A 19,355-nucleotide genomic window follows, 5' to 3' on the forward strand; every position below is an offset into this window, starting at 1 on the left:
TGCTGTCTCAGCCAACGAGGAGGGAAAGTCACACGAGAGCCAAGGCTCTCGTGAACATCGCTGGTTCTCTATGGGGCTCAGGTAAGTATTAGGGGGGGGAGGGGGGCTGCTACAGGTAGAAGTTTTTTGCCTTCATGCAAAGAATTTTAACACAGGTGTCAGGGATCGCCACGGTGCTGGTCCCGGCGCAGGCGCAGTGTGCCGCCTTGCACAGGGATGCGGGCGCTAGGTCCGGGCCAGCCACGGTGACGGAACTCGCGCATGCGCACTAGGATCCACGGGTGCGTGCCTGGCACCAATGACAGCGCAGGGCACAGTATTTAAATCCCCTTGAACTGTCACTGGTTGCCGTTTGGTCTCCTTATGTTCCTGATCCCGTGTGTACCTGAATTCTGATTGTTGCTGACCCGGATTATCCCTGACTGTGCTGTACTCTCCTCATCTGACCCTTGGCTTGCCTGACCTCTCTCCTGGATGCCCCCTGTTGGATTTGATCTGCTGTTTCTGACCTGGCGTGTGACCCGACTATTCTCTGCCCGCTGCTTTGTACCGCACCGACCCCACGGCTCCCGACTCGGCTTGTTTGACCCTGCACTTGCTCATCCATCCCGTCGGGATCTCCCGACCTCCTCACATCAGGCTCTCACCCTGCGGGAGCCTCTTGCGCACTCCTCTAACACTGGTGGGTGTATCCAGTAGTCGCGACCTGGTCTCGGTGCGCTCCAAGTCCAACCCCACCATCAGGGGCCCTGGTGAACAAGTGCTCCGTGACTTAGACTCCGCGCTCTGGGGAAACCTGACCAGTGGAGTGCTAGAGGTACCGCCAGGTGGTCCCTTACAACAGGTCTCTGTGCGTTCTGTTGGGTTTTTATTACACCGATTGCTCATGCCCTGGAGAACGGGGCATTTTCCCCCTTGTAACCCGTTGGATGTATCTGATGCTCCTAATCAATGATGGCTTCAAAAAGTCCTTCAAGTGAGATGAACTTTTGTACCAGAATGCAAGTGTACAATCCAAACCTGCGTGGCTGTGTGTATAAGTGGGTGCTGCAGGGACCAACGGCTGGAACCGTACAGAATCAGCAAAATGTCACCAGCACACCAAGGATCACCAATATGGGTCCAAAAGTTTGACTTCAGTTCCTCGTCCCCTGGAAGGCCATAGTTTGGAGACCCATGGACCATGGAGGATTAACGAGGCCTCCTGGTGATGACGGTTCAGGTTCCTCACTCAACTCCTTCAGTTTCACATGCCTGGTGAAGGGGTCCTGCGAGTCTCCGAAGCGTTGCCTTGCTGTAACTATGTGATCATTTATTAAAACTTTTGGACCCATATTGATGATCCTCGGTGTGCTGGTGACATTCACCCAAACTTTTGTACCAGGTACTCCTTGGTACACATTCAAGAACCTACTATCTGGTGAGTGTTTCTTTGTGTCACTATCAGAGAGGTAGAAGCCTAGGACCAGAACAGGTTTCAACCATACTAGACTTCAGTCATGGATTTACTTTATAGCAGATCCATCAGAACCAATTTTTTCTTCTATCAGTCCAGCGCTGTCACACACACAGAGATCAGACAATCAATGGACTTCTTCCTTTGGACTTTAAACTGGTTTGGCGCTCTTTTATTTACATTTGTTTATGTTCTTCTTACTCCATGGAGCCTTTGAGAAGCCAAGAGTCATCGCACTTCCATTTACTGACCCTACAGTCCACAATGGTTTCTACCAAGTCTTTGAGATCCGGCACAACTCTACCCATGTTTGGATTCTATCAGATAAGTGGGCAATTCTGATCTCAGTGAAATCATCTGCTACTGTAGTCCAGCCTTCCTCAACCTTTTTATCCCAGAGGAACCCAGAAAATAATTTTCAGGTTTCAAGGAATCCTTACTAAAACCAATTCTAAAACCAGGTTTAATGGCAAAAATACCCCTTATGATGATGGTCAGAAGTAATAATGCCTCCCTTACAGTGATGACCATTAATACAAATCTCTAAAGAAAGATCACTGGTGTCATGCCGCTCGTTCTGCCAAGGTCCTGGAACTATGCAGGTACCATCAGATGGGAGGTCAACCAACCACAAGAAATCCCTAGCAACCTCTGGAATAACTTTAGTGTTCCATTCCATTGAACTTTGGTTGAGAATAGCTGCTCTAGTCCAGCCGTTCTCAACCTTTTTACCCCAGAGGAACTCAGAAAGTAATTTTCGAGGAACCTTTACTAAACCCAATTCTAAAATTGGACTTAATGGCAAAAATACCCCTTAAATTTGTGGTCAGAAGTAGCAATGCCCACCTTACATTGGTGGTCATTATTACAGATAACTAAAAATGATCATTGATGTCATGCCACTTGTTCCTCCAAGGAGCGTTGGCCCCGGAACTATGCAGGTACCATTGGATGGGAAGTCAACCAACCATAGCTCAAGAAGCCCCTAGCAACCTATGCATCAACCTTAGAGTTCCATTCCATGGAACTTTGGTTGAGAATAGCTGCTCTAGTCCAGCCTTTCTCAACCTTTTTACCCCAGAGGAACCCAGAAAGTAATTTTCGAGGAACCTTTACTAACACCAATTCTAAAATCGGACTCAATGGCAAAAATACCCCTTATATTGGTGGTTAGAAGTAGCAATGCCCACCTTACATTGGTGGTCATTATTACAGATATCTAAAAATGATCATTGATGTCATGCCACTGGTTCCGCCAAGGAGCGTTGGCCCCGGAACTATGCAGGTACCATTGGATGGGAAGTCAACCAACCATAGCTCAAGAAGCCCCTAGCAACCTATGCATCAACCTTAGAGTTCCATTCCATGGAACTTTGGTTGAAAATGACTGCTCTAGCCCAGCCTTTCTCAACCTTTTTTACTCCAGAGGAACCCAGAAAATGATTTCAGGTCTTGAGGAACCCTTAATAAACCCAATTCTCAAACCAGGGAAATGGCAACAATACCCCTTGTGATGATGGTCAGAAGTAACAATGCTTCCCTTATAGTGATGATCATTATTACAAATCTCTAAGAAAGATCACTGGTGTCATGCCGCTCGTTCTACCAAGGTCCTGGAACTGTGCAGGTACCATCAGATGGGAGGTCAACCAACCACAAGAAATCCCTAGCAACCTCTGGAATAACTTTAGTGTTCCATTCCATTGAACTTTGGTTGAGAATAGCTGCTCTAGTCCAGCCTTTCTCAACCTTTTTACCCCAGAGGAAACCAGAAAGTAATTTTCAAGGAACCTTTGCTAAAACCAATTCTAAAATTGGACTCAATGGCAAAAATACCCCTTAAATTGGTGGTCAGAAGTAGCAATGCCCACCTTACATTGGTGGTCAATATTACAGATAACTAAAAATGATCATTGATGTCATGCCACTGGTTCCGCCAAGGAGCGTTGGCCCCGAAACTATGCAGGTACCATTGGATGGGAAATCAACCAACCATAGCTCAAGAAGCCCCTAGCAACCTCTGCATCAACCTTAGAGATCCATTCCATGGAACTTTGGTTGAAAATTACTGCTCTAGCCCAGTCTTTCCTAACCTTTATTACTCTAGAGGGACCCAGAAAATGATTTCAGATCTTGAGGAACCCTTAATAAAACCAATTCTAAAACCAGGCTCAACGGTAAAAATTCCCCTTACATCGGTGGTCATAAGGAACAATGCCCCCCGTACAGTGGAGGTCATTATTTACAGATAGCTAAAAATGATCATTGGTGTCATGCTGTTGGTTCTGTCAAGTAGCGCTGGTCCTGCAACTATGCGTCAGATGGGAAGTCAACCAACCACAGCTCAAGAAACCCCTAGCAACCTCTGGAAGAACCTTATGGTTCCTTTCCATGGACCTCTGGTTGAGAATGTCTCCTCTAATCTATATACTCATTATAGAATCTCACAGAAGGAGCGGAGAACTGAAGAAATTTAGAACTCGCGCACATAAATATATTTCGGTCTTCATTCTCCTTTTAGATTGATCCATCGCCCCCACATCTCCACAGCAGATCTCATAAACGGTTCGCCGAAGACAAAGGAGTTTCTTACCTTGAGGGGGCAGGTCGAAGCGTATGTGTCGATCAAAGTGCATGGCGCTGTGGAAATTGATGTCACATGACTCGCACAGGTTCAAAGGGTTTTTTTGGTTCATTTGTTGGCAATCAGCGTGGTGACATACCTGTGAAACAAAAAAATATCACATTAAAAAAAATGTAGAGAAATCCCTATAGTGCTTGTATACATAGGGCAGCATGGTGGCTTAGTGGTTACCACTTCAACACTGGGGTTCTTGGTTCGAATCCCAACCAGGACACCATCTGCATGGAGTTTGCATGTGCTTGGGTGGGTTTCCTCCAACATTCCGAAGATGAGCTGGTAGGGTAAAGGGCCCTAGTATGCATGTGAGATAGGGGAACTTAGACTGTAAGCTCCTTGAAGGCCGAGGTGATGTAAATGGATAATATATAGATGCCTACAATAAATAATTACATGTCTCTTGAACTTGTATCCATCCTATTACTGGCCGGTGTTAGGAAATGCATCACGGTTACATAAACCGTTTATAAAACAGAATACAAAATATCTTCTGGACACACAGCACTGATTATATAACACACCGTGCGTTGTGTCAAGATTAAAGTGGAACTCTGGGCAAATATTCGGCGAATATCGCAAGCATTTGACAAGGCTGCATACATTTTCCTAGTATTCTCGCCAATACTATGACTTCCTATGATCCTGGGCTCCATCTGGTAGCCAAAATGCAGTATATATTCTGACTGAGGTGTTTTAAAAAAGTATACTGGCCATTAGGTGGAGCCCACGATCATAGGAAATTATAGCATTAGAGAAAATATGGGGAATATTCCTAGAGCCCAGACAAATGCTTGCGACGTTCATTCAACAAATGTTTTATAAATAGATGTGCTGCTATGGCTATTTGAGTGATTTTTATAGCATAACTATATGTAAAAAAAAAAAATTTAAGACCATATATTGCTTCTAGATGATAGGCTGCCACTATCCATATGCTAATTAACTCGTTGGACTGGTTCATTAACCCCTTCACGCCTAAAGGTAAAACACATATAAATGCCTAAGCACAATTTTGCAACTTTGACATGTGTTAGTAAAACCGTACATATCATCACAACTACTTCGTACATCCAGGTGGATTATACCGCATTTTTTTCAGGACAAATTGGCCTTTCATTTGGTGGTGAATGGTAATGGATATCTCCTGATTTTTTTTTATTATCATTATTATTTTTAATTATATATATATAATATTGTAATTATTAATTTATTTTATTTTGGCCCAAAATAGTAAAAAAAAAAAAAATATTTTTTTTTTATTTAGCTGTGTGTTTCTTGTTACTACCATAACCTACCTTTAAAGAACAACCCAAAATAAATTTTCCAGCTCTTGATGATCGCAGCGATACCCTATATGTGTATATTATTTGTTTGTTGTACCTGTAGTACAGCCCAGAAACAACAGTACACATTTTTTTTTTGCCTAAAACACACTGACACCAAATTTTTTTTTTCAATCTTGACTTTGACCCAAACACTTACCCTGGCACTGAACTAGATTAAATCTTGATCTAATGTATTTTTTCTTTAATTGTTTTTTTAATATTTACTTTTTTTTTTTTTTTTACAAACTTTTTTTTTCCCCCTCTATGCCAGGAGTTAGAGTGATACCATGCATCTCTCTCCTCCATGCAGCGTGCTCCCAGCAGAAAGACAGGTACGTAAATATGTGGCCCCACAGAAAAGAGCCCAGTTCTATGAGGCCACATATTTGTGTTACGTCGGTGTCAAGGGGTTAAGCCCAGGCAAAAGGAAGTGATGCTGGCCGGAAGTAGGGGGAGGGACAAGGACTTAAAGCACAGCCATGTTATGGACAGAAAGGAGCCGGTCATGTTTCTGGAGGACTCCAAGAAGCGAGAATAGTCTGGAGAGATCATGAATAAAAAGAAGAAACATGAAATTACCTTTTGTACCACTAGCCCCTCCCTCTTAGATTGTAAGCTCCCAGGATCAGGGCCCTCCTATCCCTCTTGCATTGAACTGTACTGTTGCTGTATTGTCTCCCGTTATATTGTAAAGCGCTGAGCAAACTGTTGGCGCCATCAATACTGAATAATAATTATTATTATTATAATTTATTTATTTTTACCAATACATCAATTGTTTTTCTTTTTCTTTTCTTTTTTTACAAATGCACCCAATTTTATTTGTTTAGTTATTTTTTTTACAAATGCATCCGTTTTCTTTTTTTAACACATGCACCCAATTTTAATTTAATATTAATTCAAATTTAATTTTATTATTATTATTATTATTATTATTATTAATAATAATAATAATAATAAAATAATCGGGGGCTCATCCAGGATTGGCACTAAAGTTCTATTGAAGCAGACCCGTTTTCTGTAGTGTTTTCTGTTGCTTGTGCTGGGAAAGTCTTTGCGCACCTTGACGACACACTCATGTAAGGCTACAGATTGCACTAAATAAATACTAACATCCATTAACTGAAATTAACTTTTGTGCCACTAGCCCCTCCCTCTTAGATTGTAAGCTCCAGGGATCAGGGCCCTCCTTTCCCTCTTGTATTGAACTGTATTGTTGCTGTATTGTCTCCCGTTATATTGTAAAGAGCTGAGCAAACTGTTGGCGTTATATAAATCCTGAATAATAATAATAATAATAATTTATTTATTTATTTTTACAAATAAATCAATTTTTTTTCTTTTTCTTTTCTTTTTTCTTTTTTACAAATGCTCCCAATTTTATTTGTTTATTTTTTTACAAATGCATCTATTGTTTTCTTATTTTAACACGCGCACCCAATTTTAATTTAATTTTAATTAAAATGTAATTTTATTATTAAGAATAATAATAATAATAATAATAAAATAATTGGGGGCTCGTCCGGGATTTGCCCTAAAGTTCTATTGAAGCAGACCCGTTTTCTGTTGCTTGTGCTGGGAAAGTCTTGGCACATCTTGACGACACACTCGTGGAAGGCTACAGACTAAACAAATACTAACATCCATTTTTGATACATTTGTTAAAAAAGAAAAGTTGCATTAGAAGATGCAATAAAAGCTGTTACAATTTTATTTCAATAAATAGGCCAGAATTATAAATTATAACTGACCACACGTCTTCTGATTCGACCTACAAGTTCAATCAGTACAGCTAAAAATGACTTTGATCCCAGTCCTCGGTGCATACAAAATTCTGCGCTGGAGAACGCACGGATCTACCGGTACGATCTCTGCTCATTAAACTTCGATCCCTCCAGACACACTTCCAACATAATATTCTGCTCCGGGATACGACTTTGACATGGCGGGAGGTACGGAAACAATTAGAGCTCTCTCCACAGGTATCCACATTTCTGCCAATTCACAACAACCCAATGTTTCTTCCAAGTAGAGACTAGGCGGCCTATTCAACATGGTGCCCCAAAGGGCTGCTAGAAGCAGCTTCTCTGTTTAATATAAAACCCAACCAGACTGGTTAGAGACGTAGCCACCAAATTCCATCTCCCGCCTTCCCATTTACTGTATTACCACCAAGTAATAGCCTGAGCCAAATCCCAGTGCATGCCTTCCCACATGGAAGAAAAATATATCTGAATATTTAAAAAAATATTCTACCAAAATATATTGACATATATCTGAAATGCTCCAATTTTGGCCGTATTCTATATATATATATATATATATATATATATATATACAGTTGCAAGAAAAAGTATGTGAACCCCTTGGGATTACGTGGAGTTTTGCATGAATTGGGCATAAAATGTGCTCTGAACGTCATCTAAGTCACAACAATAGAAGAACACTGTCTGCTGAACATAATACTACACAAACATTAGATGTTGCCATGGTTTAATTGCACATAACATGTAAACATTCACAGTGCAGGGAGGAAAAAGTATGTGAACCTTTGGACTTAATAACTGGTTGACCCTCCTTTGGCAGCAATAACCTCAACCAAACGTTTCCTGTAGTTGCAGATCAGACCTGCACAACGATCTGGAGTCATTTTGGACCACTCCTCTTCACAAAACTGTTTCAGTGTAGCAATATTCTTGGGATGTCTGGTGTGAATCGCTCTCTTAAGGTCATGCCACAGCATTTCAATCGGGTTGAGGTCAGGACTCTGACTGGGCCACTCCAAAAGGCGTATTCTGTGCTGTTGCAGCCATTGTTTTGTTGAATTACTTGTATGCTTTGGGTCATTGTCCTGTTGCCTCACCCATCCTCTGCAGAGCTTCAGTTGGCGGACAGATGGTCGTACGTTTTCCTGCAAAATGTCTTGATAAACTCTGGAATTCATTTTCCCATCAATGACAACAATCCGTCCAGGCCCTGAGGCAGCAAAGCAGCCCCAAACCATGATGCTCCCTCCGCCATGTTTCACAGTGGGGATGAGGTTTTGATGTTGGTGTGCTGTGCCTTTTTTTCTCCACACATAGTGTTGTGTGTTCTTCCCAAACAACTCAATCTTGGTTTCATCTGTCCACAGTATATTTTGCCAGTAGTGCTGTGGAACATCCAGGTGCTCTTTTGCATACTTCAAACGTACTGCAATATTCTTTTTGGACAGCAATGGCTTCCTCCGTGGTGTCCTCCCATGTACTCCATTCTTGTTTAATGTTTTCCTTATTGTAGATGTGTCAACAAAAATGTTAGTATGTGCCAGAGATTTCTGTAGGTCTTTAGCTGACACTCTGGGATTCTTCTTTACCTCATGCAGCATTCTGCGCTGTGCTCTTGCAGTCATTTTTACAGGACGACCACGACTAGGGAGAGTAGCAACAGTGCTAAACTTTCTCCATTTGTAGACAGTCTGTCTTACCGTGGACACATGAACATCAAGGCTTTTGGAGATACTTTTGTAACCCTTTCCAGCTTCATGCAAGTCAGCAATTCTTGATCGTAGGTCTTCTGATAGCTCTTTTCTGCGAGGCATGGTTCACATCAGACAGTGCTTCTTGAAACCAGTAAACCCAAAACAGGTGTGTGTTTTTTAAGGGCAGGACAGCTGTCAGCAACACATCCAATATCATCACACTGATTGGAGTCAAAGTTGGCTCACTCCTGGCTCCAATTATCTCTGGGAGAAGTCATTAAGCTAGGGCTTCACATACTTTTTCCTCCCTGCACTGTGAATGTTTACATGTTATGTGCAATTAAACCATGGCAACATCTAATATTTGTGTAGTATTATGTTCAGCAGACTGTGTTCTTCTATTGTTGTGACTTAGATGCCGTTCAGAGCACATTTTATGCCCAATTCATGCAAAACTCCACGTAATCCCAAGGGGTTCACATACTTTTTCTTGCAACTGTATATATATATATCCATTCAGTCGTATCCGACCCTTGGTGATTGCATGGACCGTCACTCGTAAGCAACTTTTTCCATGAATTCTCTTAGCAATTATTTTACAGGGTAGGTTGCCAGGTCTTTCCCCGACCCCCACCATGGAGGAGATCCCGCATGGCCAGGGATGAAACTAGGACAATTTAGACAGGAGCCAATTAACCTACTAGCATGTCTTTGGAGTGTGGGAGGAAACCGGAGTACCCGGAGGAAACCCACGCAAGCACAGGGAGAACATGCAAACTCCATGCAGGAGGAGCCATGGTCGGGAATCAAACCCATGACCCAATTACTGCAAGGCAGACGTGCTAACCACTAAGTCACTGTCATATATATATATATACACACACACACACACACACATACTGTATGTTCAAATGCGGTTTTATTACAAAATATATGAAAAATATTTTTAAAAATACTTTTCAAATATACTGCATGTCTTTAAAAATACAAATCTACATTTTTGGATTGCATTTACACATATATGTAAAAATTAATGTTAAAATGAATTTTTATATGTTAACATGTTGACATATATCTGAAATACTACAATTTTGGCCATATTCAATATTTTTCAAAATATATTTCAATAAATATATATATATATATATATATATACTGTATATATACTGCATGTCTAAATGCGTTTTTTATATATTGCAAAATATATGAAAAATATTTTTACAAATATATTTTTTTTAAATATATTCTTCAGATTTTTTTAACATATAAAAAAAGTCATTTTAACATATATTTTTACATATAATTTGTAAATGCAATCCAAAAATGTAGATTTGTATTTTTAAAGACATATAGTATATTTGAAATGTATCTTTAAAAATATTTTTCATATATTTTCCAATAAAAATGCATTTCAACATAGAGTGTGCGTGTGTATATATATATATATATATATATATATATATATATATATATACACAAACTGCATGTTGAAATATGTTTTTATTACAAAATATATTTTAAAATATTCTTCCCAAATATATTGACATATATTTGAATTGCTACAATTTTGGCCTTATTCAATATATTTCAATAAATAAATAAATATTTTATATATATGTGTGTGTGTATATATATATGTATATATATATATATATATATATATATATATATATATATATATTATGTTGAAATGCGTTTTTATTACAAAATATATGAAGAGTATTTTAAAAATGCATTTCAAATATACTGTATGTCTTTAAAAATACAAATCTATATTTTTGTGGAGTGCATTTACAAATTATATGTAAAAATAAATGTTAAAATGAGTTTTTTATATGTTAAAAAAAATCTGAAGAATATATTTAAAAAATATATATTTTAAAAAATATATAATTTTTAAATATATCCTTCAGATTTTTTTTTTTTTGGAATAAAAAATGCATTTCAACATGCAGTGTATATATTTGTAGTATGTCAAATATATGTCAATATATTTGGGAAGAATATTTTTAAAATACATTTCAAATATATATTTCTTATGTGGGTTATAGCTCCTAGTTTCCCATAGTTTCTGGCTCCTTCTGGGATGACTATTGCACTGTTGTTTCTAGATATTATTATAAACGCCGGGTATTTTGTTATCTTGTTAAAACTGAATGAACATATTTGGGGGAAAAAAAATGACTTTGTGCGACAAGATTTCCTTTTATCTATCAGTACATGGATAATCAAACATCTGCACGGGGAGTTTGTAGTCGGGAGAAATTCAGAATATTCTAAATGGTCTGCCAGTTTATACTCTGCTACACCCAGAACGTGTCTGAGCTTTAGGTGCAGCCGTTGGGTTGGGTATTTTGTCGTCTTGATTAAAGTCTGATGCAGGGGCGGACTGACAACTCATGGGGCCCCCGGGCTATAGGGGATCATAGGGCCCCTGTGTCCTTGCCCAAACTCAAAAAAGCCTATGAAAAAAGGTACCAGGGGCATCTCATGGGGCCCCCTACTGACCCCGGGCCTTCGGGCAGTGCCTGAGTTTCCAAATGGTCAGTCCGCCCCTGGTGTGATGATAAAACTCAAGAACCAAATTGTCACATATTACAGATTACCAGTCATTAGATGAGGCGGCTGTCTTAGTTTTCTTTTTTTTTAGTACTTTCTGCAAAGAAAAAAAACCTGTCGATCTTTCCAGAAATGAAGCGTGATTAATATTTTCTATGTCTTGAATTGAAGAGTGAATGTTATTTGGCTTCTCAGCAAAGGGACGGTGGGAACCCCTCTGAGTCTGGCATGGATTTTAGGGGGCTATCTCACGCATACAAAATATACGAAAAAATTCAGGAGGCCCTCAGGAAATTCAAATGAGAGCATTAGGGTTTGGTATGGATTGGATGGAGGATGTCCACGCCAAGAAAAAAAAGTTTGAGGTCCCCCTAAAAATCAAAAGATCCCTCTAATCTCTAAATCTGGCTGCCCAAGAAAGGACGGAGGACAAGTGTGGTCTTGAACCATGCAAGGCTACAGGCCCTCAATATGTGGATGGGGGGGGGCAGGGGAGGACTGACAACTCATGGGGCCCCCGGGCAATAGGGGATCATGGGGCCCCTGTGTCCTTGCCCAAACTCAAAAAAGCCTATGAAAAAGGTATCAGGGGCATCTCATGGGGCCCCCTACTGACCCTGGGCCCTCGATCAGTCTGCCCCTGGGGGGTGCTTTGTTGACAAGGACAAGGGCCTTCCTTTTAACAGGCAAATACCATTCTTTGAGACAACTCATTCATGTGGGGGGGTATCTGGGGGCCCCCTTATTATTAATGAAGGCATCCAGATTCCACCAGGCCAGGGTTGTGGGGGTTTTCAGGTGGACTTATTGGAATCTGGAAGCCTTCATTAATAATAAGGGGGCCCCCAGATACCCCCCCACATGAATGAGTTGTCTCAAAGAATGGTATTTGCCTGTTAAAAGGAAGGCCCTTGTCCTTGTCAACAAAGCACCCCCCAGGGGCAGACTGATCGAGGGCCCAGGGTCAGCAGGGGGCCCCATGAGATGCACCTAGTACCTTTCATAGGCTTATTTGGGTGTGGTTTGAGTGTGTGTAAGGACATAGGGGGCCCCATGAGATGCCCCTGATACCTTTTTCATAGGCTTTTTTGAGTTTGGGCAAGGACACAGGGGCCCCATGATCCCCTATTGCCCGGGGGCCCCATGAGTTGTCTCAAACAATGTTAGTTGCCTGTTCAGCAGGTGTACAGACCCAGGAACTCAGCATAGGGATGGTGGAAACCCTCATAATGGGCACAGCGGGTGTACAGACCTGAGAACTCAGCACAGGGATGGTGGGAACCCCTCACAATGGGCACAGCGGGTGTACAGACCCGGGAACTCAGCACAGGGATGGTGGGAACCCCTCATAATGGGCACATCAGGTGGAGACACCCAGGAACGCAGCTCAGGGATGATAGAAATCCCTCATAATGGGCACAGCGGATGTACAGACCCGGGAACTCAGCACAGGGATGGTGGGAAACCCTCATAATGGGCACAGCGGGTGTACAGACCCGGGAACTCAGCACAGGGATGGTGGGAACCCCTCATAATGGGCACAGCAGGTGTACAGACCAAGGAACTCAGCACAGGTATGGTGGGAACCCCTCATAATGGGCACAACAGGTGTACAGACCTGATAACTCAGTACAGGGATGGTGGGAACCCCTCACAATGGGCACAACAGGTGTACAGACCTGATAACTCAGTACAGGGATGGTGGGAAACCCTCATAATGGGCACAGCAGGTGTACAGACCTGAGAACTCAGCACAGGGAGGGTGGGAACCCCTCATAATGGGCACAGCGGGTGTACAGACCAAGGAACTCAGTACAGGGATGGTGGGAACCCCTCACAATGGGCACAGCAGGCGTGCAGACCTGAGAACTCAGCACAGGGATGGTGGGAACCCCTCATAATAGGCACAGCAGGTGTAGAGACCCAGGAACTCAGCGCAGGGATGGTGGGAACCCCTCATAATGGGCACAGCGGGTGTACAGACCCGGGAACTCAGCACAGGGATGGTGGGAACCCCTCATAATGGGCACAGTGGGTGGACAGACCCAGGAACTCAGCACAGGGATGGTGGGAACCGCTCATAATGGGCACAGCAGGTGTACAGACCAAGGAACTCAGCACAGGGATGGTGGGAACCCCTCATAATGGGCACAGCAGGTGTACAGACCCGGGAACTCAGCACAGGGATGTGTAGATCCTGCATCTACTAAGAACCAGAATACCAGCTTTGGGCAGAACGTCCCTTTAATTCCGTCATCTATCAATGTTTTGGTACATCTGGAATTTGTAAGTGATGAAACGTTTAGCAGGAGCAGAATTATCTGAAGAACGTTCTGTAGACACACAAAGGTCAGCGGTGACAACTGATGAAGCTCACAGTGAAAACTATTCATGTTCTGAAAGGTCAGACATCGGAGGAGATCAGTCTGAGGCCGGCGGTGGAAGGGGGCTCACGTGGACGCGACTCCTTAGACTTCATTTTGATCTGTTGTCACCCGTCTCTGTCTCACTTCAATGGTTCTCAGAAGTGCGTGACCTTAAAGTGGGCCAACACCCAAAATCTGTTCCTCAGTATTCATGTCTCACTCAATCATTTGCTGTCAATCTCCTCCAAAAGTGTCCTTCCTGGAGATCCTGCCAGTAACAGCAGCATTTCCTGTTGAAGGCGGACAACGCTAAGCCACCGTCTTGCAATTATCAGCAGTGTTGTCATCTGTAAAGGGGTGGTAATCTTCCCATTGGCCGCCAGGCATGCTTCCAACTGGCCCTCAATGAATTGGATTTAGTAAAAGTTCTCCAAGACCTGAAAATTTGAAAGGTTTTCCTCTGCAGTACAAGGGTTCAGGAAAGCGGCTCTAGAAGGTCATTCACAGGTGAAGGACAGCAGCTTAAAGAGAGCCTCTTCTTTGCCCTTTCACCAACATGACGGTGATGGTGCTTAGTGAATGGCTCCTCAGGCAGCCAGCAATGTGACATTGGGGCTAGCAAGCCTTGCCGGCCTGAGGTAGCTTTGCCCGTGGCCGGCTCCCATGTCTTCCTGGCTTCCCGTGCCAGCCCGAGGTAGCTTTGCTCGCGGCCGGCTACCAAGTCTTCCCAGTCAGCTTCTCACACCGGAACAAGGTAGCTCTGCTTATGGCCAGCTACCAATTCTTCCCGGCCAGCTTCCCGCGCTGGCCCGAGGTAGCTTTGCTCACAGCCGGCTCCAATGTCTTCCCGGCCAGCTTCCCATGCCAGCTCAAAGTAGCTTTGCTTGCAGCCGGCTCCCAAGTCTTCTTGGCTGGCTCGAGGTAGCTTCGCTCGAGACCGGCTCCAATGTCCTCCCGGCCAGCTTCCCGTGCTGGCTCGAGGTAGCTTTGCTTCCAGCCGGCTCCCAAGTCTTCCCTGCCGGCTCGAGGTAGCTTTGCTCGTGGCCGGCTACAAAGTCTTTCCGGCCAGCTTCCCAGAACATGGGACTTTGCTTCGCGGCCAGCTCCCATGGCTTCCCGGCCAGCTTCCCGCGCTGGCCCGAGGTAACTTTGCTCACAGCCGGCTCCAATGTCTTCATGGCCAGCTTCCCATGCTGGCTCGAGGTAGCTTTGCTTGCAGCCGGCTCCCAAGTCTTCCCGGCCGGCTCAAGGTAGCTTTGCTTGCAGCCGGCTCCCAAGTCTTCCCAGCCGGCTCGAGGTAGCTTTGCTCGCGGCCGGCTACCAAGTCTTTCCGGCCAGTTCCCCCGCCAGACCGCGGGACTTTGCTTCGTGGCCAGCTCCCATGGCTTCCCGGCCAGCTTCCTGCGGCAGTCTTGCTAGCGGCCAGCTCCACACGTCCCGTGGGGGAGCTGGCCAGGAAGTTGAGGGACCGCAGGACTTTTCTTCGTGGCCAACTCCCCTCGCCTGGCCCGCGGTCCCTCGGCTTCCCAGCCAGCTTCCAGCACCGGCCTGAGGTGCAGGCTAGTCCTATAAGAACCAACAAGAGCAACAAGGCAGTCAGGGGTCTTGGATGTTCAGAAAAAGCTTAGCAATGGATGCCCTGGTATGTCTTTCAGTTCAGGTCGCCTTTAAACATCTGTATGGAGATGAATTCGTCTTTGTGAATCAGACTTTTGTTTTTACAAGATGTTTTCAAAGGACAAAGTCTTGCGCAATAAAACCTGCAATGTCCGCGAGACGCTTAAAATACAGTTTGCTGAGGCAAGCTGTTCTCCGCCAAGAAAAGGACAACCATGAAACCGATTTTCCTTAGTCCTCAATTACAAAGGACACATGTTGCGGTCACCTCTTTGCTGGTCTAAATATAAAACTCTGACTGCTCAGAACTCAGCAATGGCAGCCCTGTATCCTGTGGTGTATTTAGGTTTTGTGCCGCCCTAGGCAACACCAAAATTGGCTACCCAACCCCCCCCCCTCCACAGAAAGAGCCTGACACCAATCAAGACCACCAACCCTCTGCAGAAAGAGCCCGACTCCAATCAAGACCACCAACCCTCTGCAGAAAGAGCCCGACTCCAATCAAGACCACCAACCCTCTGCAGAGAGCCTGACACCAATCAAGACCACCAACCCTCTGCAGAGAGCCTGACACCAATCAAGACCACCAACCCTCTGCAGAGAGCCTGACACCAATCAAGACCACCAACCCTCTGCAGAGAGAGCCTGACACCAATCAAGACCACCAACCCTCTGCAGAGAGCCTGACACCAATCAAGACCACCAACCCTCTGCAGAGAGAGCCTGACACCAATCAAGACCACCAACCCTCTGCAGAGAGAGCCTGACACCAATCAAGACCACCAACCCTCTGCAGAGAGCCTGACACCAATCAAGACCACCAACCCTCTGCAGAGAGCCTGACACCAATCAAGACCACCAACCCTCTGCAGAGAGAGCCTGACACCAATCAAGACCACCAACCCTCTGCACAGAGAGCCTGACACCAATCAAGACCACCAACCCCCTGCGGAGAGAGCCTGACATTGACCAACACCCCTGCCCCTCCACCTGAGAGAGCTTTCCACTACCACCACCCCCCCATATACACTGGCCACCAAGAAAGAGAAGACACTCACCCTCACAGCTCCGGACATCCCCGGGAAAGAGTCGGGCTCTGGATACACTATCAAGCAGCCCACAGCCTCTTTGGGATCCCAACTGGTCACCATGCTGCCTGTGTCCCTTCTTCCTTCCCTTCTGCCCCCCTGAAAAATGCCGCCCTAGGCAAATGCCTTGGTAAATACACCCTTGCCTGAACCAAGACGAACTTCACTGGGCTCCATGCTAACGTGTTGCCCTGGTTTCATTTCAGGAATCTGTAAGCTGGGACCTTCCATCACAACCAAGGCCAAGGCAATTACTCAAAAAATTCAAGTGCTCTTCAGTCTTTCTTCGCTGATGTTCATGCTCCAGTCCGTTTCTTTCCTGTTTGGGAAGATCTGGAGTCCTGGTGCCCAACCTTTGGGCTGGGAGCTGCTCGCGACCCTTTGGCACATTTTGTGCGACCCTTGGGGCCCCTGCAGACACGAATCTGTGTTTCCCTATTGCCCTCCTATAGCTGTGATCTCTAGCTGTCTCACGTAATGTGTCTCCAGTCTATTGAAGGATATCCCCAGTCTCCACCAAGTCTTTTCCGTAGTCTCTGACCTTCTCTTCTATCATGGCCGTAGTTTTTGACCTTATTCTGTTGTATGTCTGCTTTGTCTGACACTGAATATCACGTGGCGATGTCAGGGGCCACACTTGAGGGCTCCCATTTCAAGAAAGTTGACTGCCACTGATGTAGAACCTCTGCCAGGCTTTTGGCGTTGTCTGTCCCTGTTGACAAGACCTCTTCTGTTGTCAGAGGGGTTCCGGTTAATTTAGCTTTCTCTGGGTAGTAGTTAGTCCCGGCCAATTTATACTCCATCACTTTGGTTTCTCTCCTAAGTTCAGGGTTTCTGCTGTTCCCTGCTGCCGCCACTGGGTGTCACTAGCACTTAGGGCAATAGTCGGTAGCTCTTGAGGGCCGCTGTGTTTCTGGGTCCTCCTAAGCTTCGCACAGCCAGACAACGCGCATTTTCCACAATTACATCCACAGTCAGTAAACAGTCCATGAGCTTGTTTTTGGTGATTTTATTAGGGGATGTAACTTGGATGGGGTAATCGGGATTATGGGATGCCCAAGTTGACCGAATCAATGCACGGGGACAACTGCCTTCCTATTTACAGAAACAGATCCTGGACTGTTCTCCGTGAACATTGTCAGTCTTTGCGGATCAGTGGCAAGCAGGGGCGTACTGACAACTCATGGGGCCCCCGGGCAATAGGGGATCATGGGGCTCCTGAGTCCTTGTCCAAACTCAAAAAAGCCTATGCAAAAGGTACCAGGGGCATCTCATGGGGCCCCCTACTGACCCCGGGCCCTCGGGCAGTGCCCGAATTTCCAAATGGTCACTCCTCCCTGGTGGCAAGAGCCCCTTATGGGCATGTAGAGATTAATCCTCTCCCCTGTAGAACTACTCCAAGCACCATGGCCTGCAGACACTACCAGCCCTCCTGGCTGCTCTGAAGATCTCCCAGGACCAAGATAAAGGATTGAGCATAGCGTCGTCCTTTGAAAGCTTCCTACATGTGGCAATCTCTTCCCTTGTGAATCCCTAGGTGTGCTGATGTACTCTGTCCTCCTTGCTCCCACTGCTCCCAGGCAATGATCCTGTTCATACCGTGATGCTGAATGGATCTTCCTGAGCCCAGCCTGGAGGCCAAGCCCCCCTAGACCCAGGGGTCCCCTCCCAGGCCATGACAGCCTCCTTAGTCCTCCATCTTCCACCCGACTCCCCTGCTAGTATGGCTTTCTCATATTTACAGGTCAGCCTTACCACACTACCTGGGCCTCCAAACCTGAGATTGGCCAGACTCCCGTAAACATAAAGATTTAGGTCTCCACCCCTCTCGCCCACTGGCTTCTAGAAGCTTCCACAGTCCTCCAGAACCAAATGGAAGCGACAGAGTCCCAACCTGCTGAGTCACCCAACCTGACCTGCAGTAATCCAACCTAATTTCAGACTCACATAGTTACCATGAGTCATACTACAATAAATGTACCTACACTAACACCAGTAGCACACTAGAGGGTGCTACAAGTCTTAAGGATGGTACCAATCCAAGGCTAATGAGAATTTGTGTCCCCTCTGGCTACTTCTAGGAGGTTCATATCCAGTGGTGCATGCCGGGAGGAGGATATAAATGTTTGGGGAGTGGTCTGGTGAGCTCTCTTTCCCCACGGCTGCAGCCTGGAGAGGTGCAGTGGCGGAACTGCCAGGGTCGCAAAGGTCGGGCCCTGGCGTTCCACCACCGTGGAGGAGGCCAAGACGACGAGAAGGAGGCCCGCTGCAGAACACGTGAATGGGTCCCACTGCGACAGGTGTAAATGGCCCCAGTATCAGTGGGAAAAGCTCCGAGCTCAGAGAGAAGGGCCTCAGGATCAGAGGAATGGACCCCAGGTCCAATGGAAAAGGCCCGGTACCAATGGAAAGGGCACTGGGTTGGGGGGCCCTAGAAGGTTTCTTCCACTGAAACCCTGAAGGTTCTAGTTACGCCTCTGGTGAGGTGTGTGCTGAACAGGCCAGAACTTGGTTGAGGCCTAGTAGCTCAGAGTCCTCAAGCCGCCATGCTTGGTCGAGGAGGGTACTACACCCAAGGTGGTAGAGCCAGAGGATGGAAGTCCTGCTGGAGAGTGTCTGCTCTCAGAGGGTCTCGGAACTCCCAACTCCCTTGGATGAAGGAGTAGTCTGGCCGAGTCTGGAGCTCTCCCTGTGAGCCAGATCAATAAAACAGGATCATTTAAAACTCCCAGGTGAGCGTGTATCTAGAACCACCAAACATGGGAGATCTCATTATCAGAGTTCCCAAGAGCTAGAACCGGGCCGGATCCAGCCTATCTGGTTTGGGGGTGCAGTGAAAAAAG

At 45.2% G+C, this 19,355-nt stretch overlaps 1 protein-coding gene across 2 annotated transcripts in view; it reads right to left on the bottom strand.

Moving 5' to 3' along the window:
* PLEKHG5 (pleckstrin homology and RhoGEF domain containing G5) overlaps positions 1-19,355 on the bottom strand; it is a 362,885-nt gene that overhangs the window by 188,139 nt on the left and 155,391 nt on the right. For both annotated transcript variants that reach the window (XM_089663652.1, XM_089663653.1), the window contains one exon: positions 4,050-4,179. In XM_089663652.1, coding sequence (XP_089519778.1) covers positions 4,050-4,179 — 130 coding nt within the window. The remainder of the gene's footprint in view (positions 1-4,049; positions 4,180-19,355) is intronic.

This window comes from Staurois parvus, unplaced genomic scaffold, assembly GCF_062004578.1.
Source record: "Staurois parvus isolate SC_StPar_1 unplaced genomic scaffold, SC_StPar_1.0 ptg001740l, whole genome shotgun sequence".
In the NCBI taxonomy this organism is placed as follows: Eukaryota; Metazoa; Chordata; class Amphibia; order Anura; family Ranidae; genus Staurois; species Staurois parvus.